This window comes from Lutjanus erythropterus, chromosome 23 (assembly GCF_056507025.1).
Source record: "Lutjanus erythropterus isolate fLutEry1 chromosome 23, fLutEry1.hap2, whole genome shotgun sequence".
NCBI classification, from domain to species: Eukaryota; Metazoa; Chordata; class Actinopteri; order Lutjaniformes; family Lutjanidae; genus Lutjanus; species Lutjanus erythropterus.
In genome coordinates this window covers 11,672,547-11,699,934 of record NC_139339.1, presented here as the reverse complement: position 1 = coordinate 11,699,934, position 27,388 = coordinate 11,672,547, and the positions used below count along the sequence as shown (strand labels likewise).

At 38.1% G+C, this 27,388-nt stretch overlaps 3 protein-coding genes across 3 annotated transcripts in view; 1 reads left to right on the top strand and 2 right to left on the bottom strand.

Moving 5' to 3' along the window:
* The window catches only part of dvl2 (dishevelled segment polarity protein 2), a 33,613-nt gene extending 21,753 nt beyond the window's left edge, over positions 1-11,860 (bottom strand). Inside the window, exon 1 of the mRNA XM_084711700.1 lies at positions 11,245-11,860. Within this exon, the coding sequence (XP_084567826.1) occupies positions 11,245-11,405 (161 nt within the window). The 5' untranslated portion in view covers positions 11,406-11,860. The remainder of the gene's footprint in view (positions 1-11,244) is intronic.
* Positions 11,861-15,344: 3,484 nt separating this feature from the next.
* LOC146305678 (uncharacterized) lies at positions 15,345-19,724 on the bottom strand. Its single transcript, XM_084712516.1, has 2 exons — positions 19,247-19,724; positions 15,345-16,621 (listed from the first exon to the last, which is right to left on the bottom strand). Exon 2 carries the CDS (start codon positions 16,568-16,570, stop codon positions 15,875-15,877), a length of 696 nt encoding a protein of 231 aa, XP_084568642.1. The 5' UTR covers positions 16,571-16,621; positions 19,247-19,724; the 3' UTR covers positions 15,345-15,874.
* Positions 19,725-23,932: 4,208 nt separating this feature from the next.
* On the top strand, positions 23,933-25,854 carry LOC146305677 (RING finger protein 227). The gene is made up of 2 exons (XM_084712746.1): positions 23,933-24,483; positions 25,436-25,854. Exons 1-2 carry the CDS (start codon positions 24,000-24,002, stop codon positions 25,492-25,494), a joined length of 543 nt encoding a protein of 180 aa, XP_084568872.1. The 5' UTR covers positions 23,933-23,999; the 3' UTR covers positions 25,495-25,854.
* The last annotated feature ends 1,534 nt before the right edge of the window (positions 25,855-27,388 follow it).

The following is a 27,388-nucleotide window of genomic DNA, read 5'->3' as shown; positions in this document are numbered from 1 at the left end:
CAAAGTGAGGTTCAGGAGGTATAAATTGTTCTCCCTTCATAACATTATGGCACGGTACGCTGTATCTGGATGGTACAGCAGGGTGGAGGAATGACGGCTGAACACAGCACAAAGGTTTTAGTCTCAACATAAAGAACAAAGTTAAACCGCAGGGGAGTTAAATAGTTTACATTGCCGACACATTACATTTAATATATTAGGCTATGACAACAACATGGCTGAAGTAAATCAAATGCTGGGCTCAGCTCTAAAATGTTTCTAAAATATGTTTTGACAAGCTGTTCTTGTCCGCTCGCCATATTTCTTTAACATGTGTTACCATGTGTTTCATGGATCAGTCAGAGGCGAACACACACGACTGACTGAAGTGCTCTAGTGGAGCAGGACTTGAGCTTATATCACGTCAACACAACAGCTGTAAATTCCCTTCAGATTTAAAAATGATTTCACAAAGTCCAGACCTGAAAAAAAAACAAAACACAGATATTCCTGTTGGAGTGACATTAAAAGGATGGTTGTCAAGTAAGGTCAGCAAAAGTAGGGATTCTCAATGATTATCCAAAAATCCCTGTTAAAAATTTAACAGATTAAAAATGTAACAATCAATAATTAATCAATAGTCTGAAAAATGGCAGTAATTGCCCCTCATTTGACATTGTTTTGTGTAGCATAGCCACTTGTTGAATATGACAACTTTTACTTAAAATGTGGGGGAAAAGGAAGAAAAACGAGGAAACTATCAGTTAAGGAAAATGCACAAAGTTTGCAGTCCTAGTCAAAAATACCATACATATTTTCATACTGTTTCATACCATGTGTTTAAGAAGTTACAATATCTCTTAATTATAATTTTGAAAGTATGAAAGCTGTTACAAAAAAATATCTAAGTGCTCATTGAAGACTTCAGTTCAGTCTTTATTGTCCTGCCTTAAATCTGACAGTGTTTAGTGACTTTTTCTGTTTGAGAATTGTTAGCAGGTTGTTAATTAATTTTTTAAAAGCAAAAATAAAATCTTATTTTGTGTGCATTTTCTTTCTTTTTGCTGAGGTACTGAATATTGTAACGAAATTTAAAATTCTACTATCATGACAACTGCACTGTAAGTACAATGTAAACTACCTGACTTTAGGACTTTGTATCCAAGGATGGCTGATCGTGATTTTCAGCCCTGATCCCAATCCAACTTCTTCAATATTGATTATCTGCTGATTAGGAGTCAAAATTGATACTTGTATTTTACTAAGCGTTTACTAAATATGTGTCTGAGATAAAGGGTGATACAGGAGTGGATTTTCACTCCTGTCTGATCCCACTCCCACAAAAATATTCCTGTCCCGCCCCAATCCCGAAAGAATGACTCCCGTCTCATCCCGTTCCAGTCAATCAACAGTCTGCACACGTCATGCAGTGCTCAGAGAGCTACAATCAGCCACCAGAGCAGGCAGAGGAACAGAAAAAAAGACTAGCATTATGCTCAAAATATAAAAAAAACAGTTCTCTTTGAATGGCAGATCTGTAAAAAAAAAAAAAACTGACCTATTGTTATCATGATTCCCATCCCACCTGCTCCTGCTGACTCTTCTTCCTCTGCTGTCCCATCCCAGTTTTGTGATAAATAATGAAACGCCCATACCACGGGAATCCCACAGGAATCCCAAAAAATGTGAGCCTCTAATCTGACATATTTAAAAAACAGCTGTAGATACTGACACACCTTAAAAGCTAGATCATCCAAATACTTGAGGTCCTGGTTCAAAACAGTTTAATCCATTATCTTAATTTTTTAACCTGATATGAATAAAAGTTTAAGTTTAAGAAAAAACAATCCTGGATGTGCAGTGGTCTTGCAGACAGACAAGTGTCATTTTCATCAAATTACTCATAGAATTGACATTAATAAATAAAAGCGAGTATGACCTCCCACTAGCCATGTTTGTAATTTTAAGTGCAGGCTGAAAATGAGAAGCTTCCACCTGAATGTTTTGTACACTGAGCTTTGAACATGAGAAAGAGGGAAGAGATTTGTTAGCATTAGCAAATTTGCCTTTGTTTGAACTAGGGGTGGATTATCTCACCAAAAAATATCACGAGCTATTTCATTGCATCACAATCCAAATTGCATACTTTTTGCTTAATTTTGAAATGCCCTGTAGACTACGGTTCGACTTAAATAACCTTCTCCAATGCACAATACTGCAGACCGGTGTGTATAAATACATTAACACACACAAATATTCAGTGGCACGTGACTGAAAAGCTGCACTGAAGAGCTGGGCTGGGCTCTAATAAAGGAGAACAGAGCTGCAACACCAACAGACTGAAGTAGACAAAACACAACAGAGCAAAGAAAGGGCCAGATTTTGAGCCACTTTATTTTAGCACATAATAATCCATTGAAATATACCAGGCTAAACCCCAAAACACAATTTATAGGACCAGCTCAGACACTTGTACACATAAAGAGTGTTTTACTGAAGCCACTCAGAAATCAATGATTTGCAATTAAACTGCATTTAATGCACACTGTGTTCTTGATGTGCTAATGTTTTGCAAAGGTCATAGGTTACACGGCTTATTTTTATGCGACAAATGCAGCTTATCAAGTAATTTCCTCCTTGTGATGACTGTAATTTATGTCTTGAATATACTGAGCAAACAAAAATTTGAATCTCTTGTCTGTTTATTGTTTTTTTTGGTGGCCACAACCAGGCCTGAAAAAACATTCTATGGGAAACACTTTATCATACTTTACTCAAACTTAATTACTCATATGCTTTGCTCTTATTGTAATTGTGAGTCTCATAAAAGAAAGAGGATGCTTTTCTGTGTTCTCGTATCAATGCGCAGACTAACTGTACGCCATTTCTCGCGTTTTTGCTGTGCTGTAAGTGGTTTAACTGGCCGTTAGAAGCATCCACTCATTCATTCAGCTTCAATTTGCAGGCGTCAAAATAAAATCCACTTGTAGTGAAAGTACCATAATATCACTGGGATTGTACTATGCTCTAATCTTATTACCACACAAGCCATGAAGCTATGAATTAGCAGGGCAGATATCAAAGGATAGAACAAAGAATGTTAATTAGCTTCCCCCTGCTATGGTATTTCTTCTGTCACAGCAAACACACACACACACACACACACACACACACACACACACACACACTCTAACTGTCTTTGTGCCTCCTTGCAAATTGCACAAGCCAGTCAACTAAATATGCATGCAAATCCAATACACAGGACAACAATAACCTCTCAGTAACAGCCACAGCCAGAGTCCAGTGTCCACATGGCCAAAGCTCCTTAAAGGCAACACATCCGTCTGGCTATTCTTCCCTCCTCCTCCTCTTCACTCCTCCTCTGCACTCTTCCTCCTCCATGTTTGTCAGAAAGGCAAACACTCGGCCTCAGCTGTGTAATTTCCCCCCAGCAGCCTCCCACTATGTTATTACAGTAGTTTACTGGGACAGGGGCTGGGCACGAGTGCTACGCAGAGGACACTTGACTGCTCCGGCCCCGTCAGAAGTTTTCTTTTTCCAGCTTCATCTGCCAGCGTGCCTCCACTAATGTGTGTGAGACTTGGTCAGGCTCCACTGGGCTTTCGTAAGCAGCTGTTGAGAGCTGGTTTTGTGGCTGACTGTTAGCATACGGCCAGATTGTTGTGGGCACTGGAGGGGAACTGTTACAGGAAGACTTAAGTTTTTTAGAGCTGTGCATGTGGCAACTCAATGTTAGTTAACAAATAAACTTTACAGCCATCTGATTTAGGGCTGGTCAATATGGCTTATAAAATATCTCAGTATGTTTAGGCTGTGCCACAGTATATGATATATAATGATATGCACATTTTCTCCAAAATAGCACACTATAAATTCTCAAATAGTGATGATCTTGCAGATTGCGATGCATTACTGTGGATTAAATTGCCCAACAGCATAAAATATGTCTGAGCAATACGGAAAAAATACTTTGATAACAATATTGTAACAATATATTGTAGACATGACTATTGATGCTTTCACAAAATATAAACCCAATGAGATTTCTGATAAATAATCATAATTAATGTGTATATGATGACTAATAGCCAGAAATGGTAAAAAAGAAACAAACTATTTTGATAACTGTTTAATCATTAAAGTATTTTTTCATGCTAAATGGCAGAAAATGCTGTTTTCAACCTCTAATATATGGAGATTTCCCTCTTTTCTTTGTCCTATATCCTATTCAACTGAATCTTTTGAGTTTTTGACTGATAAACAGAGATATTTATAGACATCACATTGGACGTTAAAAAACCGGGAGGGACTTTTTAAAAGTATTTTCTGACATTTTGTAGATGTTGGAGCCCTTGACTTAACATGACCATTAACTTGGTCTTTGTTGTAATTTGACAACCACTTACAAGTAAAACAATTCGTATAGGGGCAAGTAAAAATTTACTTCAGGGAGGGAGATTTCTGACCCACTTACCCCATTGGGCAAATGGAAAAAAAAACTATTGCTGAACGCTGACAACAGTCTGGTATAGTTAGTTATTAATTAGTGTAAAACTTATTTTAGAAATTTAAACTAAAACCTCCCAGTCTCTATTTGTAACTGTTTTAAATAGCTGAATTTTTATTTTACATTTTCATTTCTATTGAACCGCTGACTTCATTTGAAAGTTTTAGGGCTTTCTGACATAAGTGAACACAGACTGGTGCAAACGGTGCTGTAATTTAATTACTCTTTTTTTTTTTTTTTTACATTTATTTTGTAATTTCATTACATGTAAGAAGTTTCATGGATACTTTCCAGCACTACTAGTATCCTATTGGACATCTGTGTCATGGCCAAAAACCTGTGTGAGGTCACAGTACCTTCTGATCACTAAAATCTAATCAGTTCATCCTTGAGTACATGTGGATGTTTGTACCAAATTTGAAGAAATTTGCTAAAAGCATTCCTGTGATATCATGTTCATGAGAATGTGACGAGGTCACAGTTACCGCTGACCACCAAAATCTAGGCTAATCGATTCCTCATTGAGTACGAGTGGTCATTTGTGCCAACCCTGTGGCCACGGCTGTCACCAGTGAGGAGGCATAAAAAAGGTTTTTCCAAGTCTTTTCAAAAACCGTGAATCACAGGGGTCCTTCAACATACAGTCATGAATGTGCACGATGAAAATCAAGCTGATCAGTCCAGTAATATGCAAGATTAGCTGCGGACAAGCTGGTCATGCACACACACATGCAAGCTTATGCCTGGCAGAGATAATGAGGGTTGCCCCTCGATGATCTCTAGATAAATAAAGGTTGAATTAAAAAAGCTGAAATTATATCACCTAACTGTGATGCAGACTGGCCAAGACAGCACTTATGCCACATTATGATATAACAACACCCAAAATCTAACACAATATCTAGTCTCATATCATATCAATATATCACCCAGCCCTAATCTGGTTTATTTGTTTTCCCCCTCACATGCTGCGAGAAACTGCATCTAGACAGCAGAAGAACAGATGCAACATTCTTCTCTCGTAATTGTCTTCATTCCTCGGCCCTCCAAACAAACAAGTGACCACAGTCAAGAGTTATTTCACACACACTCTATAATGCCTCAAATAATGCCCAAACAACCCTGAAATATGCTGAGTCCTGTTGGAATTAATACGGCCTTAAGTTTTTCACCCCCACTTCCCTTTTTCCAGTCCCTTGCTACCATTAAATTCCTCAAACCCAACACAGCATCTCCTTTCTGACAGTTAATCTCACTTATACTGCTCCCTGATCCCCCTTACCAGCAGATGTACACAAAAGAATATCTAATAACTCTGAGCGAACACCTCCCCGCTCTTTCTCCCCTTTCTTTTCCCCGTGGACACCCAAAACACCCAGAAAATGGCCTCCATCCAGCCCCAGGTTTCCAGCACCGGCCCAGGCCTGCTTTGCTCCGCGGATCTCCCCCACTGCCACACACACAGCTCTGGCCGACAGCTGGCCTCGTACCAGGGCAAATGAAAACACACACTATTACACACTCCTCTCCTGGGTCGGAGAGTGGGGGGAAAAAACGTCCCGGCTTTGATTGGACAGCTGACCCAGAGCTATGTTTGAAATTTTCATCTGAACTCAGTTGGATATATTCAAATGAGAGAGCGCGATGCCAGGCTGCACAATTTAAGTTAAGAACTGGGTATTTTTCTGCCATATTCTCTTTGAAAGACTTCCTTTGCTCTGCTAAGGGAGTTTGGCGTGGGTGGCTCTTTTGAGATGAGGACTTTTTGCCTTTGGAAAAACATTATGTGCTCTGCTCACTAACAAGCACACAGGGTCTACAGATAATCATGTCCTGTCCGGTTATGCAGGGATGAGCTCTTAATTTAACACCGAACTTGGAAACTATACTGGTGATTGTGGTTAAAATAATGAATGGAGGCTATTATGGTGTAAGAAGAAGGGCCCTAGATATTACTGTGCCCATAAAAATTGCAGGTAATAGCTTTTCAGTGATTAGGTGTACATACACAGTCGCCAGTTTATTAGGTGCATCTAGCTAAAACTAATGAAGTCTAATACAACAGTCCTGCAATAAATCCCACCTTCACAAAGGTTATAATGTCCAAGTTGCGTTGAAACTGTTTTAGAAATGTACTGAAGGATGTAGTTTGTGGAGCGGTTGAACTGTATTGCATCATACTGAGAGGTACATCTAATATTTTGCCTTTTTAACAGAGATCTCACGATACTGCCATAAAGAATACCCGTTATTACACCGGCTTTGCTTTTTTTTTTTCACCGAGGCCAACAACACCAGCATAATCCTATCCCGTCTCTGATCTGATCTGATAGCGTGCCATGACAGCGCCTGCGCCTAGCGTGTCACATAACATACATGTCGGACCGCAACACTGCTTTCTAAACAATAATGGCCTTTACAGATGCTGTTGTATGGCGGTTGATCTCATCGTCTGCTCGGAGCTCCCAGACCTCGTCGTTCCCCCAGTTTGCAGACTTGTTACTACCTATGCTGCCATTTTAAAGGCGGAGCAACAACAATGGTCTCCCATTCTAAGTTAGTATGTTTCATACAGAACAGCAAAGCTGAATAACAGTGTAATATTCCCACCTTGAACAGGTCATGTAAAAGAGGCAAATGGCTATCCATTTATACAATACTGGAGCTGAAATGAATTGTCAACTGATCATTTAGTCAAACAACAGAAAATTAATCTGCAATTATTTCAATAATCCATTTAAGGTTTCTGCCATTTTTTAACAAACACCTTAATGCCTGGTTCCAGCTTCTCAAATCTGAGGATTTGATGATTTTCTCTGTTTTACATCAGGGTAAACTTCATATATTTGGTTTCTGGACTGCTGGTTGACCCCAACAAGACATCACATTGGGCTCTGCAAACATTAAACAAAAACATCAAACAAAAACATCTTTCACAATTTTCTGAGTTTTAGTTTTATACTGTTCTTTTAAACCAAACAATTAATCAAACAACTAATCAGTAGAACGGTCAGGAATGGAAATAATCATGACTTACAACACAAAAAATGTTTCAGTGGAATTTCAGTGGACACACATGCAGCTTCATAAATAAAAGTCAATCTAGGCCACAGAGATGTCCTCTTTAAGCCTGCACTTCTGCACTGAATCCATGCTGTGGCCCAAGCCGTAGCCACACACCCCATGCCAGAGTCTGATGTGCATCTCCCCAGAAATGTAACTACACATCATGGCAACGCAGGCCGCAGCACTGTGGTCTGCTTCGTCCTCGTCCATGTCTCTCTGTGGCTAAACAAGAACAGAAAACTCACCCTCTTTCTGCCTATTTATTAGCTCCATCTCCAACATGATCCACTCAGTTTAAGTCACCATTTTTTGAGGTACACAAACAAACTCGACAGTGGGGATGTAGGGATACACTAAAGCATAAACATCATATCGTAGGCCACTTGCATAGCCTCGACGTAGAGCCTTCCCATCAAAATAATATCACGATACTCTCAGCAATAATGATATTCTTGATGATATGACAAAATACTGAAAAATATATCAATATTTAGAACTCATAATAGCTGTTAGGGATATAGGGAATAGGGATTTTGGCTCTCCTTGTACTTAAAGTGGTGTTTCAGCTAGAGATGAGTTTGTTGTGTTATTATTGTGGTTTGTTGTACCTCTGATCTTTTGTAACAAAACCACTTCCACGTGACTGAACTCACTCCACTTTTTGGAACGAATCATCTCCACCGTGGAGCTGGTACCTGCATCACTTTTGCTTTCAGCCACATTTGTTTTTGCTGTGTGTAAAGGTGTGACATAATTCTATCATCTAGTCATTATCATGATATAAATTTTATCTTATCATGAATAACAGTGGCGATAGATTGTAAACGATACAAAAGACTCACCCCTTCTTTGCACAAGTCAGCTACAGATAGTTACTTTCATTATTTATTGTATGTTTTTGTTGTGAAAGGGTGAATAACTGAGTATACAAAGTCAGAAGCCAAACAAGTTCCCAGAGCAGCAAGCAGTCCAGTTCATTTATGAAGCTGTATTTTTCCTTGACAAACAACTAAAATGATCAAAATGTGGGCACATATTTGTGGACCAGCCATTGAATATTTTTATAGAGCCACATATTTTCTCAAGGGAATATCTATACAAGTCGGTTATTGATGCTGCTGCTATTAATATTCAAATGATTTGCATCCGGGGGGCACCTCAAGCCTGCCAGCTATGTCGAGGCCTAATGAAAAGCCATCTCATCCATTTCATCTCAGTGTTTGAGTTGATATTGCAGCTCCCTTGGCACGGGCTCCAATGGTGCCATCCAAAGAGGAAAAGAGGCAAATGGCCCGGTCTTAATACTCATCCAAGACTACAATGTATTTAACAGAAGCCCTAAGGGTCTCACTGGGTGAATAAACCACAAACATGCATTCCTCTGCAGGAAAATGCACAGCAGCCAGCGAGCCACACAGAAAAAATTTAAAAAAAAAAGAGATTAATTGATAGAGGAGAGGAGACAGCTCTTTCTGGAGGAGTGGGCTGGGAGAAAGGGGAGAGGAAGGGAGGAAGCCAGGGAATGAAAGGATGGCTGGCAGGCCAAAGTGTTAAAGAGGGGAGACAAAACCCTGGCTTCAGTCCCGAAAGAAAGAAAAGGCGAGGATTTCACAAGATGATGGACTGGAGGAGGGAGGGAGGGATGAGGATTAGGGCAAAGAAAAGCAGCAGGGACAGGGAATGCCTCTCATTGTAATGATGATGTTTTCTGAGAAAATGTCCCAGCCTACATACCCTCGGTATTTATAGAACCACTTGAATATTCATCACCGCTCATTATAACTTTTCTGATTAGGGATGTGTTGGTTGACTGGCCGGCTTCATTCACGTGTATTATCCCTCTACTGTAAGTTATAACCCTCAGCAGGTCACAAGATAGGATTGCATGACTTTCTGACACGCGAACAGGCAGGAATTTAATTTCTTCTAATTACCCACTCATTTGTGATGCTAACTCATGCTATGTTAATGCTCCCCCATTCATAAAAAAATGCACATTGTAGTATTTTTTTTTTTCACCAACTTTTGTCACAACATTTAAGTTGTCTTGTATTTTTCATCTTGCTCATGACTTTAAGCAGCTTTTTTTGGCACTCATCATTTGCAGCAGTGGAAGAAATGTTTAGATCTTTTACTTGAGGCAAAAGTAGCAACATCTCAGAATAAAATTACTCCACTACAAGTAGAAGTACAGTTGTATTGGCAGAGAAATGGATTTAACGTATCAGAAGTATAGCTTTAGTTATTAGTTACTTTTCAGATTACAGGGTTTCGTACGTTTCCTGCCCAGTGAAAACAATGTCAGTACAAATGTGTTTATTCTGACTGTTGATAAACTGAGACACGTGTTCTGTTGTCACGTGTAAATATCCAGTTTTTGTTGTCATTTCACTCATTTAAAATTGTTTTGTTTTCTCATCTTAAAACAAACTGCTAAAGTTTTCAGCAATGCTTTCGGTAATCCTTTATTGTAAGATTTATCACTGTTCCTTTTCTTTTGATTGTAGTCTAAGGTTTGGCCTAAATCTTCTTCAGTCCTGTTCTTTTTTGGTTTGTTGTTTGTTTTGTCATTGTTGTGTTAAATATTATGTCTTGTACTGTTCCACCTGTTGAAAACAAGACCATACATCTCAAGGAATTTAGCCTGAGATAATAACTTTCCACATAAATGTATAAATGTATGTATACGAGAGCCAGACTGTTTATAGGTATATTTGAGGATGGGTATTTTGCTCTGTTTGTGTGTTTTTTAAATTTATTGTTTCATCTTTCTACTTATTAAAACTTCCCAAGAAAGTTTACTGTGTAAGTGCCCTGATTTAGGACAATTAAGTTTAGATTTATGTATCATTGTGTTAATCATGTTTGAATGATCTTTGCAAAAATGTGTGTTTATGTATATTCTATGTATATTATAATCTGTGTAAAGAATATCAGCCAATATCTCAATATTGGAATTGCTTTACTCCATAATATAACAGTATCAGCCACAAAAATCCACTATCTGTTGGGCCCTCGTACAGTATATGCATAACTATATGTATAATCTACTTTCACTTGAACTTTTGATACTTAAGTAATCAGATACTTTAAGACTTTTACTCAAGTACCATTCATATAGATGTCTTTTCCTTGTACAAAGTAATATTTTAGTAGGATATCTTTACTTAGATATTATTACTGTCATCATTGTTGTTGCTATCATATCATACTTTGTTACTATTAGTTTGTCATCACTTGTATTTTTTTCCCTTTACGTAAATATTGTGCTCTCCATAACTTTGTGAAAGGTTGAGGCCTTAAATAAGCCCCTTTTTTTGACCTCTTCCTGCACTGTTTGTTATCTTTGCCATTTTTGTGTCTTTTAAATTGTGCAAAAGTAAAACTAAGAACTGTTAAGTATGACGTTTGGGTACTTTTTACAACACTGTAAATCATCATTTTTGGTGTTAACTTGTGCTCAGCTAATGCTCCTCCACTCAGTAACCAAAGCCACAATATGGGATACGTTTTACACCTTTTGTCACAACTTTTTGGTTATCTTACACCTTTACTCTTATTGTTCTCCACTATTAGCAGCTTTTATCCCTGTTCATCTTGCATGCAAACTACAAAGCTCTTCTTCTCTGCTAAAGGAAAAAATCCCTGCAGCAGCAGCAGCAGCAGCTCACCCGAAGTCCTGGTCCATAGACTTGAAGAAGAATTTGTAGTTTGGCTTGTTCAGGACCTGTTTAAAATCCAGCAAAGTGATATTTTCGGCAGCAATGGGTATCTTCACCAGGTACGGCGTCTCCTCTTCGTCGATGTGATAAATAATTTTGGTTTCCGCCATGTCTACGGCTGCTGGAAGTTGAACCAGAAGCAACACACAGTATGTAAGAGTCGAGGTAGCAGCGTTAGTTAACTTTGTTGGGTAGTTAGCTAGCGGCGGAGCGGAGCTAGCTCGGTGGCTAACAGACGGCAGAGGTGAAACGATGATGGCCACTGAGATTTTTCACTCCATACGAGCCACGGGACGTAAAGTAAAGCTGTAACCCTGCGCTAAAACACCGCTGTCCGACTTCACTAAAGGATAAACTCGCATTCCCCCTGCTACCGAGGGGCGAAAAACGACCGACACGCTACATTCACACGACCTAACTACCAACAACTTTTCCCCCAACAAAAACATACAGGGGAGGGGGTCTGAAAACTTTTCACCACTTTTTGCGAGCCAACGCGGCGTGTGACGTAAACACGTACCCCCCTCTTTTTTTTTTTTTTTTTTTTTTACGTGCGTCCTCTTCCAACCACCTTCCACCCCCCGAAACATCACAGTCAAAATCAGAATAGTTTTATTCACCAAAAAAGCAAAGTACACAGGAATTTGACTCGGTGATGCAGCGTAGAAACGAAATAAAAAAGTTTACGAGACCAGCTCAAAAATGTTAAGTTAAGTACAAGAATTATGTACAAATAAGAACACTTACAAATTAAGAATAAAAAGTACGAATAAGATAGGAATAGTAAAGTACAGTATGAGTTAAGAGTAAGAAGCTCAGAACAAATTAAGAGAAATAAGTATGGTGCATTCTACTATTCATTATACATTTAATTATACAGGTGGGAATTTTTCATTACATGGTAAACTATAGAAAAAAATATGCTTGTAGTATGTTATAAATGAAAAATGTATGTCGTTTCAATGCTTCTGTTACCCCTTTTTGTAATACTTTTTAAATATGGATGGGCAATATGAGTAATGTAATGTGTTATTTATTATTCTGTTAATGAAATTATAATTGTACTTGATTTGATAGATTATGTCAAAGCATTTAATGTAGATTCTTAGGCAAACTGTTCTAAAGACCCAAAGTTTTTTTATGTACTTTACAAAAAAGTAACGATTAATTAACAAATTTATAATATATATATATATATATATATATATATATATATATATATTAAAGGGATAGTTCACCCAAAAATTAAATTTTAGTTTTCAAATGTAAAAACGACTGAGAAACAAAAAACAAAAAAAAAAAAAACATAAAATGCCTCCATACTGTTCATCTGGTGTAAACCAAGTCTCCTAAAGCCCTGACATGCCGTTGACTTGCGTGCGCACACCGTCACGCCACACGCTCCCAGTTCAGACGGTGTGCATGCGCATGTGAATGTGGGTCCATGGTAAGGATCTACAGTGAAGATTTAGGCTGAAAACATGATAATGACATCTTTCAAGTCAGCTTAGCAAGTGGCGGCTCCAGGAGCGTTGGATTACAACAGACGAGCAGTATGGAGGTATTTTATTTCTTAATTTTTTTCGGGGGGGGGGGGTTGTTTTTTGGTTTGAAAACTGTTCCACATACACTAAAACTGTTTAGGAGATTAAACAACACTGAATTTTTAAATTTTGGATGAACTATCCCTTTAAGAGTCATAACCGCTCTCTATCTTTGTTGTAACAGCGATGTCATTATATTTGTTTCATCAGAGCTCACCACAGGTCACTACAGGTTATATATGAGCAAAAATGTGAAATTAGTGGTTATCTTATCAATATCAACCATGAGAAGCAGGTAATTATTGGTTATCATATTGGCATGGTATCATATCATGCATCCCTGGTTTTTAATTAGGAATATAGTTTTACTTTGCTTTATATCTATAGTTTTATTTCATGGGTAATAATGATGTGGAAAAATTAAATCAGCATGAGAAAAAAGTCAATAAAAACATTTCACTCTACTTTTTGAATTGTATTTATTATGAGTGAAATAAAGTTCTGTCTTCTTGTCAAACTGTTACATTATTGTTATGATAACTTTTTTGTCCTGCACTGGGACAAAGTACAACAAATTAGGCAATTGAACAGACATTTAATGAAGAAAATATAGACAATAACAATGAACAGAAGCACATAGTCAGTGGAGGCCATGATTTGAATTTGGTGCAAATGTTTACTTCTGTTAGCGAAAGAACTACATTTTAGATATTTCATTTTTGTATGTGTTTTTGTATTTGTAGAGTATATGTATATGAAAAATGTGTCAGGTATTTAAATATGCATATCTATGACTAGATAAATGTGCAAGTCTGTGCAAGGAGGAGGGGAGAGAAGAAGGGAGAAAAAGGTTAACAACAATAATAACAAACATTTAAAGTAGTAAACTGCTTGATGAGGGGCCCTGTACCAAAACTTAGATCATGCATAGTCCCAAATAATTTTGTTTCACCAAAAGGGACCCACAAAAAGTACAAAGTTCAAACAATGAATGAGTACATAATTGTAAAAATGTCCACCTCAATGTTCGTACACTAATATTACAGTAATATTAGTTGTATACTAAACCAAAAACCATTATGACCCAGGTTACACCAAGCCCTTAAATTCTAGTAAGAGTTAATAATTTGTGCATAAATGAATTTCCCTGTCCATTTTTACTGCCATTTGCACATCACCTTATATTATCTTGAAGCTTTATTGAAAACATATACACACATTAAGACTTTATAAATGATAAATAAATTAATTTAGGCTGAGTAAACAGGCATTTCCATTGTTTTTATTTCTTCTTATCAGGAAAAAAAACATAGGACATTTTTACCTTCTTCACAAATGAGACAAAGTAAATGTGTTTAGTTAACAGGCTCTTGTTTTTTCTCCTCATCAGTATAACAATAAACACATTTTAAGTGCTTTATAAAAGGAGTACTGCTGATAAAAGGCTCAAATTTGCAGAATTTCCACCATATTTTCACCCAAATAAAATCACCTGTGACCCAACAGCAGGTCTTTTGAAATGACTGGCTGAAAGAATATACCACTTGAACTCATGAACAAGGTTAAATGGATTAATCCATCACCATTAACAAGAAGAAAAAAAGACCCACATGGCTTAATAACACACAGAAGGAAACACATTAGGAAAGACTGGCAATCACATATGCATCATTATACTATTAAATGCCATCATTAAAGCTAATAATGTTGCAGCCTTTCAGCCGCCAACCGTTCTCATCATCATAGTCTGCCAAGGTATCCGCATGAGACACCACTGTTCTGAATGAGGACTTCTAGAGGGAATTTAATTCCTTATCCTATAAATATTTTCTAGGATAGGGAAATTAAATTTCTTATCATAGAAATGGTTTTATAAATATCCAAGAGCACAAAGTTTTCTACCTGTAATGCAGTAGAAATGTGTTATATAAGCCAGCTTTATTCAATTTATGGCATTGGCAGGACAGTCAAAGAAAACATTATGAAACCTCCAAGAAGAAATATTTTGTTTTTAATCCTTTTATTTACAATAATTGAGTACAGCAGGTCTTCAGTTTCCAAATGAACCACTAGAGGGAACTCTTCATCAGTCTATCATTCATTCAAGAGCGACAAATGTGCAGCACAGTGAGTAAGGAGTGGTGTGAGTGGTGCTGTTCCTTAAATTAAAGGAGAACTTGAGTTGGACCCATAACTACAGAGTGAATAACAACCTTTTTTTTCTGTTTTCTGTTTTCTAAAATTAAATGTGTCTACCTACTTTTCACAGTGCTGTCCTGAGGCTGTATTACAGAAACTTTCTAACTTGCAGATCCTTTAACTGTTTGGTAACCATGATAATTAGAGTTAGGACCAGTTTTAGGTGAAAAGCCATTAGAGATTAACAGTTCTTAAGTTTATTACTGTGTCCAAAATCACATACTGTGCACAACATACCGAAAATGTGTATCATCATTCAACGTACTTTTGTGTAAATAAACCTGACTTATAATCAAAGTCAAGTGCTACTGCCGTTATAGAGAGCTGCCTTGAATGCTGTCTGCCTTTGTCTATTGTTGTTGTGGTCACTATTGCGTTGCATTGTGGGACATTCATGCTGTTGTAGACATACTAAATAATTTACATATTGTTTTAGTGTACTGAATTTGATGTTAGTATGGAATTTGGGACAAAGTTCCTTATGATAGGAAATGTGTGTAACACAAGCAACATAAAATCTTAAATAAACTCCAGACTAACTTTAGGATAACTATTGACCTGTCCTAACTTTCACCTTTCTACCAATAGTAGTGACTAACTAACTAACTAATTAATGGTAGCAGATGGTAGGGTTAGCTAACAGTAGCTTGAGGTAGGGGTTGCCAACAGTTTGTCAGTATTTTCTTCTGTGATGCCAAATTGGGACAAAATCCGAGACTCATCCTACCTTAATTTAGGATTTATGACAGGAAGTTTCTGTAATACACCATCACTGCATCAAGACTTTATATCAATAACTACACCTGCCTCAAAAGGGAGATAAATCTTGTTTCCTGTTAAAAATTCTTGTTTAAAAAATGTGGCCCAAACACCACCCCGACCACACAGGTGATCACAAACAGCACCCAGAAGACGATGGCCAGCAGCTGCACACAGAAAAGCGTCTTCCTGCTCTGCTGGATGACCTCCTCCTCCCTCACCAGGCCGGGCGCCGTGCCATACGGCCTGTCCGGCTGCATCTGCTGCACCCGCAGGCTGACGGTGGGGAGGATGATGAAGTGGGCGTCCGTGGTGTCGCCCTCCAGGGAGAGCACCACCCTCTGCGTGACCGTGGCCAGGCGGGTCGCCATGGCCACGGGCAGGTGGAGGCCCACGGGGGGCAGCCTGGCCAGGATGTGGGAGCTGCAGGGCAAGGAGAGGGCGTCCCCAGCCACCAGAGGGGTGAGGTGGCGGCAGAGGGGGCAGGGGATGGCTGGAGGGCTGTGGGGGTCGGGGGGCTCGCAGGGGTAGAGCTGGATCCTCTGGAGGCACTCGGTGCAGAAAACATGGAGGCACTCCAGCATCCGGGGGCATTTGTTGTACTGGTTGTACTCCTGGTAGCAGATGGGACATTCTACATCCATGGGCTCCCCAGGGGTGTTGCCAGGGCCGGGTGCTGCAGCAGCTGGGTCCCCCTGCTGGGGAGCTGGGACCACATCCCCTGTCAAGGCAGGAGGGAGGGTGAGGGGATGGAGTTGGCTTGGGAGCTCCATGATGAGAAGATGCAATGCGTGGATGAATATTTAACAGATGAGGGTTTAAATCTGCGAAAAGAAACAACTTTTTGTCTACGTCTGTATGACTGAGAGAACTCCAAACACTTTAAATGTCTGCTCTCCTGCTGCTTTGTTTCTTCTAAGTTTTATGAACAGATTCCACAGCCCATGAGTCATAGCATTAGTCCATCTAACCACTCATCCACCGTCTAACTGTTCCCCCCACCTTCTCACAGCCCCCCGGAGTCCATGCAGTGTGTGCTGGCCTGCGCACTCACACAAACGTCCAGGAAGTTGGAAAATAAATAACAATCAAAGTAACAGAAGAGCTGCGAAAGAAAGTTGTCAGCGGCAACAGTTGTGTCCGATCTCCGTGGCTCTGGAGTTTTCTGAAGCATGAGAAAATAACCTTAATGATGTCATCAGGGTTAGACTTCACACATGAGAGTGCAATGCTAAATTGCTGGAGCGCCCCTTTGACACTAGGGGATATTTGAAATCAGCCCACGGCCTTTCCCATCCCAAGTCATCAAACACTGACATCTTAGTCACACTCCTTTAGCTTTTAGTGTCTGTTTGCGATGCTGCCAGGAAATCTTTTCAACACGTGGTTAACATTATGAAGCGTTTGGTTGGGTTTATGCACCACAAATACTTGGTTAGATCTAGAAAAAGTGGTTGGATATGGTTTGGCAGAAGTGGCAAAAGTACACACATTCCTCACTCAAAGAGATTTACAGATACTTGTTTGAAAAAAAATAAACTAATTTACTCAAGAAAATGTGAAAAAGTACAGGTACAGTACAATTAACTCAAAGCATAAAAGTAAAAGTTGTTATGTCTTTTACGTTTTGTTACATCTTTTTTGTTTTGTCTTTTTCGCAATGTTGTCTTTTCTGTTTTGATACATTACTTACTGTCACATCTTTCATCTTGTTATGTCTTTTGCATCTTTTTTGTTTTGTCATATCTTTAATGTCTTGCTAGACCTTTTACATCTTGTCAGGTCTTTTTTGTCTTTTGCGCAATGCTAAGTCTTTTATGTTTTGTTACTTTTTTTTGTTTTGTTATGTCTTTTCTACAGCTTTAATATCTTGTTTTTTACATCTTTTTATGTTGTTTTGTCTTGTTTTGTCTTTATTGTCTTGTTACATATTTTACATCTTATGTGTTTTTTGTTTTACCACATCTTTTGCATCTTGTTATGTCTTTTATGTTTTTATCACTCTCTATGGATGGATGGGTTCACATCGAAGTTAAACTACTTGAAAGCCCGGTGCCTCTCATACAGACGCTGAGGAGGCATTATAATACAAAACAAAATGTGTGTAAGAGTCAAATAAAAAGTTGAGTTGAAGGAATAGTTTGACATTTTGGGAAATATGCTTTTATTTTGTTTGTTTGTTTTACTTTCTTGCCAAGAGTTAGATGGAAAGATCAGCATCACTCTCATGTTCGTCCAGTCAATAAACTATAGTCAGCAGCCACTTAGCTTTGCATAAAACCTGGAAGCAGGAAGAAACAGAAAGCCTTGCTCTCTCCAAAAGTAGAGACCAATGTGTAAAATAAAAACAGTGGGGATAATTAGCAAGCTTTCAATGTGCTGGTGGGCAGATTTTGTTACCTTTGGACAGAACAAAGCGGTTTTCCCGTTTACACTCGTAATGCTGAGCTAAGCAAAGTGGCTGCTGCCTGTGGCCTCATACCGAAACTACAGAGACGAAAAGGGTATTGATCTTCCTGTGTAACTCTTGATAAGAAATAAAATAAGGGGATTTCCTAAAATGAGCTAGTTTTGCTTTTGGAACTTTCTTTTTATTGTCAGTGAGAGCACTTTGTCCGTTACAGCTCTGAGTGATAACACAATAACTTAGGAATAAGTGAAACACATTAGGTAAATAGGTGAAATAATAATATCAGATAAATAAATAAAAAAACAAAACAAAAGACACAACGATATTAAATAAATTGATCCATAACAAATAATGCATCCATATATCTATCTTTTAGTGGTGAGAGGGATACACGAGTTTGGGTTATCAATACATTAATAAGCCTGTTTGAATATTTTAGGTTATGATTGCATCATTCAGCTTATAGGGTAAGTTGAGGTCTTCAGTGCATTAATGGGCTCATTAACTGAGTATTGTGTTTTTGTTCATTTCAAAGAGTTGGGGGCCAAAATTTAATTACACATTCAAACAGCTTCAAACTATTTCCTTCTGTCCTGTTACGCTCTAAATGTGAACTTTGCAAAAGCTGCGATTTATAAAAGAAAGCATTAAATTTGCTTTGCTTCTCTGGCACTTTTTGCCCTGTTTGTTGCTCACATTGGACAACCCACAAGGCAACTCTGCTTCACTCACGGGGGGATTGTTGCTTAGCAGAGGGGGTCTGAATTGGTACATGGCAACACACAGCCTGAAACCCTTTCTTTCATAAAATCAACTACACATTCATAAAATCTATGCAGAAAATAGCAATTAAAATATAATTTACAGCTATAATAAGTTCTAATTTTGTCAAAAATCACAATATATTAAAGGAGAAACAAGTTGAAATGTTGAGGCCAGCTCTGAGTGTAGGCCACAGCAGGTTCAGCGAGAATTTACAGAGAGAAACTGGCACCGATCCATCATTACACACCAGGAAGCAGATAAGAGAGCCACTTACCCACTGCACACCTTTGATCAGAGCACACTTTGATGCTCACCTCTGAGCCAGGTACTTCCCGCCTCACGGCCCAGGCTCATGTCGGCACACATCTCATCCTGGCACGGTGTCCTCCTCTGTTCTTCTTTGGGCACATTAACCGCTCACGTCTCTATCTTAATATTCTGCTGCTGCGTGTCTCAGCTTGGCTTTCTGGCAGCCGCCTGTTTTCGCTCCGTCTCACCTGATTTTGCTCGTCCTCGTGTCTCTGTCTCGTCCCCTGGGAGGCATCTCTGTGGTTTGCTCGGCAGTAATTAAACCCTTGGTGATGTGAAGGTAACCAGGACACACAAGACAGAAAATGACAGATTGGAGTCTCCTGTTCCCGACTTACCGTACTCTACTCACATATTATGTTATTATGCTTCCACACAGTCAGCATGTAGGAGGTTTAAAGTAGCAAAGTGTGGATTAGGCTGCAATTATGAGCATCCTTATATTTCTCCACACTGAAAGACAGATTAAGTTGATACTACAAACCCCAATTCCACAAAAAGACAGGATGTTCTTTAAAATGCAAATAAAAGCAGAATGCAATGATTTCCAAATCGTTTTCAACTTGTATTCAGTTGAATACAGTTCAACGACAAGACGTTTAATGTTCAAACTGATCAACTTTGTTGTTTTTTTAATATACATATTAATTTATTCAGAATTTCATGTCTACAACATGCTCCAAAAACATTGGGATAGTCCGTTTGGAGCATTCAACAGGTAAACAGGTTAATTGATAACATCATGACTGGATATTAAAGGAGCATCCTTGAAAGGATCAGTCATTCATAAGCATGGATGGGGTGAGGAAACCTCCTTGAGCAAATAATCAAACAGTTTAAGGATGTTTCTCAACAGAAAACTGCAAGAATTTAGAGATTTTACCATCTACAATCCGTAATGTCATTAAAAGATTCAGAGAATCCAGAGAAATCTCTGCACATACGGCACAAGGCCGCAAACCCCTCAGGCAACACCTTATTAAAAACCTACATAACGGTATAAAGGATACAACATGGGCTCAAGAAACGTTGGGAAACTGTCAGTAAACACAGTTTGCAAAGAGACTGTTGAGCACTTGAAGTTGCATATCAAACAGGATTAAAGAGTTTAACTTTCAAAACTTCAACAGTTAGTGTCCTCAGTTCCCAAACGCTGACTGAGTGCTGTTAAAATAAAAGGTGATGTGACACAGTGGCACCCTTTCCAGACTTTTTGGAACATGCTGTCTTCATCAAATTCAGAATGAGTGTAAACTCACAAAAAAAACAAAGTTAATCACTTTGAACATGTCTTTGTGCTGTATTCAGTTAAATGTAGGTCCAAAGTATTTGCAAATCATTGCCCTCTGTTTTTATTTACATTTTACTCAACACCACAACATTTCTGGAACTGCGGTTGTTAAACAAAAATTTCTTCTGCAGACCGGGAATGATCCCTTCTGATTCACTGTAATGTCACGTACAAAAACCTACTGAAGGTTTGAGGAACAGAGCAGTTAATGTGTGTGTGTTTAAAGCAGGGGTGATGTTCCTACGAAGTGTAAACAGACAGCATGCAGAACGTACAACGGTATCAGATACTGAATCAATTTCTTTGTAACCAGCTTGTCCTGCACGGACAGGTTAGACGCCTACTCTGCTGTTTTCAGAGTAATGACTTATTAGACTAAGTCATCACAAGTTCCTCGGTGGTTGCCTGATACTATGCAGTTGGTGACAACTTTGTGAAGCTTTCAGCAAAAGGTTAGTGAAAAGAAAAGCCCAGACACATGGTGTAATGAGAAATAAATGTTTCTGTGTGGGTTAATAAAGTTTTACAACCATCAGACAACATTTGGGAGTGTTCACAGTGATTTGCAGTTCACACAAATACATGTATGTGTACATGTGTGTATCTGCTCCAACATTTAATGGGTTCCTGCTGACAAAAGGACATAACATAAATAACATAAACATAACCTCCTCGAGGGAGGTTACTTTAATTTCTTTTTAATTAAAGCTGTCCCTGCATTGAAAAATTCTCCTCCCCCCTGAGCAAAATAAAATAATTTGGATTACTGACAAAAAAAACATTGTCACGAAGCTGAAAAGGGGGAAATTAAAGGTCCAGGTTTTAAGATTTTACAGGCATTTATTGGCATAATATGGCAAAAATGGGATATAATATTCATATGTTTGTTGTTTTTGCTAGAAACAGAGATAAATCACTTTAGGAGGTCAAACAAATGCATTGGATTGTGCATATTGGGATGTCAGCATTGTTTTAAGAAATATGCTTAAGAAAAATCTGATATTTTGGATATTAAAGGGTTGGGTAGGCTTGAAAGGCTCATGCTACTAATACTAACCCCTCACTATTCACTACTACTGAGCAACAACCTTAACCTCTAACTGCTCATGAGGCCTTTTTCACACCAGACATTTTGACTAGAAGGAAAAGCACAGGTGTTACAAACAACATTAACAGTGGCTCTGTTTTATAGACATTTCCCAGTAAACCATGACAGTGAGCCAACACACCAGAAATGGAATCCATCCATGGTTAATTCTATCATTTAATCCTGGACTTTCCCGACTGTGACCAGTCAAAATCGCCTCTGTGGTCTCTGTAACTTGATTCCCAGCCATAACTATAACAGAAAGTATCCTAAATTGTCAATAAGATGGTAAAAAGTTATCATAAGCATGACCACATTTGTTAAAATAAAATTACACATACGCCTGATCTTGTTAAGTACACAAGTAAACATTTAAGTAAATGTTTCTTAAACTCACTTCTTTGGATTTTTTTTCTTTTTTTTTCGGTCATTCAGGCTGAAAAGCTGTTTTGACCGAACAACTTTACAGTAAGTTCACAGCTGGATCCAAGAGCGGGAAGGCCTACAAGAGAGGGAGGGAGAGAGAGAGAGAGAGAGAGAGAGAGAGAGAGAGAGAGAGGGAGAGGGAGAGAGAGAGAGAGAGAGAGAGAGAGAGAGCGAGAGAGAGAGAGAGAGAGAGAGAGAGAGAGAGAGAGAGAGATTGTGATTGTTGGCCAAGGTTCCAGCGGAAGTCACCATGAAAGGAGAGGCAACTGTTAGGAGGGGGTTGTTTGGGAATTACCATGGAGAGAGGGAGGGCCTGACGTCATATCAGTCACAAACATCCAGGAGTGTCAGTAAGGGCGAGGAGTGGTAAAACGCCTGGCATAAAGTCACGTAAGATTAAATAACAGATGTTTTAAATAAAGCTTGTTGAGTCTTTGCCTGTCAGGGATAACAGTTCCCAATCCAGCATAGGCTGGGTTTTACCAACAAGGATTCATTTTTAGAAAAAATTAAAACAGGGTTTGAATATGTTGTACCAAACTTTTAATGTATCTTAAAATTAAGAAATCTTAAATTTAAACCTCAGTTTAGCGAGGTTACAACATTAACTTTTTACCTAGATAGCAAACTATGGAAGATTTTGTTAACATTTTAGCTACAAAGCAAACAAAGTAAGTTTGTTTATTTTTAGTTGCCTAGCAAACAATGAAACATTTGAATTCTTTAATTAGCTAGCAGCAATATAATGGTTTGTTGACCTTTAAGCTAGCTAATAAACAATATAACATTTTGCTGACTTTTTAGTTGCATAGCAAAGAATGTAACATTTAGTTAGCATTTTAACAATGCAACAAACAATGCAACATGTTGTTAACTTTTTAGCAAACTAGCAAACAATGTAACATTTTAATTATTTAACTAGCTAACAACAATATAATGTTTGTTAACTTTTTAGCTAGCTAGCAAACAATGTAACATTTCGTTAATCTTTTAGCTAGCTAGTAACCAATACAACATTTTATTAACTTTTTAGCTAGCTAGCAAAAGATGTAACATTTAATTTTTTTAACTGGCTGGCAACAATATAATGGTTTGTTAACTTTTAAGCTGGCTACCAAACAGTGTAACATTTTGTTAACTTTTTAGCTGGCTAGCAATCAATGCCACATTTTCAAATAAAAAACTTTTTGGTTAGCTAGCAAACAATGTTACACTTTAATTCTTTAATTAGCTAACAACAATATGTTTATTCACTTTTTGCTAGCTAGCAAACAATGCAACATTTTGTTAACTTTTTAGTTAGTTAACAAACAATGTAACATTTTGTTAACTTTGTTGTTAGTTAGCAAACAATGCAACATTTTGTTAACTTTTTTGTTAGTTAGCAAACAATGTAACATTCTGTTAAGCAATACTGGGCAGCTGAAAGTTGAAATGGTTTTCCCACCTGTTTTTAGCTTACCAGGTCGCAACAGCAGTCAAATTTATTTATTTTAATTTGGGTAAGCAGGCATCTCTATGCAGACTAGACTGTTAATTTTGGTAACATCACTAAACTTTCTGATTATAGTTTTGTGCAATAGAGCTCTGTCCTATTTTCAGTCTGAATTGATTTATTTTAAACCTAATTTATGTAGTTAGGTCTTGCATCAGCTTGCACCTGTATAATCACTGACTGCGAGACTCTGTACACAGCAGTAGGTGTGTCTGTATCGTGGTTTCATCACGTGTAAAAGTAGCTTTGATGACTCATAGGTTACATGTTTATTTGGCTCAAATGTGTGATGCTTTGAGTCCCTCCCACGCATTTCCTCACACCCTGAGGTATAAGTCTGGGCAGCTCACTACTCACTTCATTCAAACCTGAAGGCATATCACTAAAGACCAGCTCAAAACAGACCAGAAACCAGTAGCATGTACTCAGAGCTTGAGTGCGGGATTTGTTACTGGACCTATAACGCCGGTCGGCGGTGTCCCCGGGAGCTCCAGTGCAAACACAGCTTCTGTGAGAGCTGCCTGCTGGCCCTCTCTCGACCCCAGCAGGAATCCGAGGAGGCGCGCCTGACAGCGGACATACACACCATCGTCTGCCCGCTCTGCCGACACGCCACGTCCATCTCCGGGGAGGGGAGGGTCAGAGCCGAGCTGAGGGTGGACGAGAGCGTCCTGTTGCGGCTGCTGGTCGCGGGACTCCTCGACCGAGAGGAGGACGAGCCGGCGAAAGATGTGGGTGAAGTTCAAGACAGCTGTGACGACTGCGAGGAGGGGAGCGCTCCGGAGAGTCCAGCCGAGGACAGCGGCTCGTTCGACGGCGCCAGAGGGGGGAGGATCCGGCGATCCTGCGGGAAAGTTTGGCGGAAGATTTGGGGCAAGAGTTCACGACAGAGGCGCCAAGAAAGTAAGTAGACAGCAGGCTGTGGTTCAAAACTATAAGTTTGTTGGTGTTTTTTGTTTTTAGTTAAGGCTATAACGTTGACAGAAATATTTTGCGGCCATTATGATGGAAAAAAGATCATGTAGTCATGTAAGAAACTTTCTCAAAATGAATACTTATTCATCTCAAAATAACGTTGTAGGACCCACTTATTTTAAAATAATGAGTTAGTATCTTTAAAATAAAAAGTATCTCTAAATAAGTACTTGTTTATCCCAAAATAATGACGTAATGCCTACTTATTTTTAAAGTAGTAACTTGCTATCTAAAAATAATGAGTTTAAAATAGAGTAAGTATCTCAAGATAAGTACTTACTCATCTCAAAGTAAAGATGTAGGACCCACTTATGTTCAAACAGTTAAAATAATAACTTACTATCTCAAAATAATGAGAAACTTCCTCAAAATGATAAACTTTTCTAAAATAACGAGTTTAGTATCTTAAAATAAAAAGTTAGTATTTCCAATTAAGTACTTATTTATCTCAAAATAACGACGTAGGACCCACTTATGTTTGAAAATGTTAAAATAATAACTGTTTCAAAACAATGAGCAATTTGATCAAAATAAGGATTTATCTTGAAATAATGATTTAACTTTGAATTGCAAAATAATGGGAAACTTCTAGATGCTCACTCATTATTTTGATAGAGTAAGTCATTATTTTGAGAGACTAACTCATTATTTCTCATTATAATGGTTTACATAATCTTTTTTTTTCCATGACATTAGAAAACGTAGTGATACTGTACAAAGTTAAAGATTTTTCTGATTCAGCTTCAGTGTACAGTGTGCCACATTTCAAAATATCAAAATAAGTACGCAACCCTTAACAGGAAGCTTTATTTAAAAAAAAAACAAAAAAAAAACAGTGGATGAATCAATTTTTCTAACATTTCCTGTTTTCCTTTAACAGACTGTATGACCAATGAGGATATGAGGAACTTCGCTATGATGGCCTGCTACATGTTTTAAGAAGCTGCAGATTCCCCTGGATAATGTGATGCTACAGTATATTTATTTTCAACGGTTCTTCTACACAACATGGACTTGATGATGACGATGATGATGATGATGATGATGATGAAACCTTGATAGTAAGACACATGGACACAGTCAACCACTGTTAGTTACCGCTTTTCAGCTTTCTGATTGCTTGTTTAAATGATGACCAATGTGTAGCAGATGTAGTCAAATGGAATCAGAAAACTTGTGAATTGCCAAAGTGGCACATATTATGCACTCATGTAAATAATATTTATTCTTTTATGACTGTATTTATTTTATATTTGTTAAATATTTAAGGAAAAATAAATGAACTCTGGATCCAAGTCATTTTGAAGCTTTCTGTTGTGAATTTCAGATGGGCGTTTGAGTGAGTCACTGTGCAATAGGCATTATAAAAAAAAAAAAACTGAAAACAATGGCCTAGCTGTGTGCACAAAAACACAGTTAAAATAACACATTGCATCATGTCTGGGCCTAACTAAAAACAGACTTTATAAAGTAAAAGTCAAGGAGGAGGCAAAGTGTTGATGTATGCAAAGAACTTTAAGGATAAAACGGGAAAGGGATCAAGTATTTCAAGAAACTGTGATGTAGCCTCCATTAAATGAGCTAAAATAAGAAAACTCCCCTTCACAGCTCCAGGAAGTGGGTTACTTGAAGCCAGGTGAACAGGATTGCCTCCAATCAGACTCACAACCAGCAGCAGAGCAGCAGCGCTCTGTGACTCATTTGTTTGACAAATAAAACACATGGATTGAAACTTATTTCTACAGTCTTGTTTTGACTATTATAAAAACTTTGGAGGAATTTATCCATCATGTTAGAAAATTCTGCCCTCTGCTCAAGGTAAATATCAAACTTTTTGCACATGTAGGTCATAAAATAAAACTGAAAAGGATCAGTGATACTTTTTGATTGATAGCATTTGTCAAATTACATCAATACTCGAGTGAGTGCGTGTTTTTCTTTTCTCTGCAGACTCTTGTTTGTCGTCTGTGCAGCTGTCATGTCGTTTATCATGTGTTCAGATGCTGTGAAAGGTGAGCACAAACAGGCCAGTATCTGCCAGTCCAATACTGCAGTATCTGTAGTTTCAATGAGTTGATACCTCTCTGATAAATGTCAGAGTGGCGTGACGTGTTGACTGATTAGATGGGTTTGATAGAAGCTGACATATTTGTTTCCTTAAAGCTGCAGCAGATTGTTTTAATGGTAGCAGAACAGTTAGAAAAACAGATATTTTCTCAGGTTGGAAATTTATTTGACCTTGTGGCATAGTAATTTCAGATTATATTTAATTTAAATGAGGATATGAAATGGGCATAAAATATCAAAGTGACATACCAAAGATAAGAACATTTGACTAAGTAACACCATTGTAAAGAATCAAATGAAAACTTTAAAGGTTTTGATTCTTTTTAAGTGGGGCTGTATGAGGTACTACACCAGTACTGGTGTAGAAAGCTAAGCTAAGCTACTTTAGCCAGCTATAAAAAGGCTCACCAAAAAAAGACTGAATATTAGTTTAAGTGTACGCTATATTTAGAATATTTTCACCACTTTACCTTGCTGTCGGAAAGCAGAGAGCAATATTTGGTTTTGGCAGTTTACTGTTGGAAAAGGATGTCTCACGGCAAGGTAAATCAGAAAGCAAACAAAACCTCATCAGTTTAAGTGTTTGCTATATTTAGAATATTTTCACTGCTTTAGCTTGGTATCCTAAGGGGAACTAAAGCTGTTGTGTAACGCAAATATGGCTCTGCTGTGTTCAAGGTCAGCAGCAAAGTTCATTTTAGCCATCTAAAAAAAAGGGTCCACCTAAAAATCTTAATATCAGTTTAAGTGTATGGTATATTTAGAA

Excerpts from the sequence above, each read along its gene's own strand:
- LOC146305678 (XM_084712516.1), bottom strand. The coding sequence starts at position 16,570 with ATGGAGCTCCCAAGCCAACTCCATCCCCTCACCCTCCCTCCTGCCTTG.
- LOC146305677 (XM_084712746.1), top strand. The coding sequence starts at position 24,000 with ATGTACTCAGAGCTTGAGTGCGGGATTTGTTACTGGACCTATAACGCC. Across the intron at positions 24,484-25,435 it reads ACGACAGAGGCGCCAAGAAA|ACTGTATGACCAATGAGGAT; the intron begins GTAAGTAGACAG and ends TTCCTTTAACAG.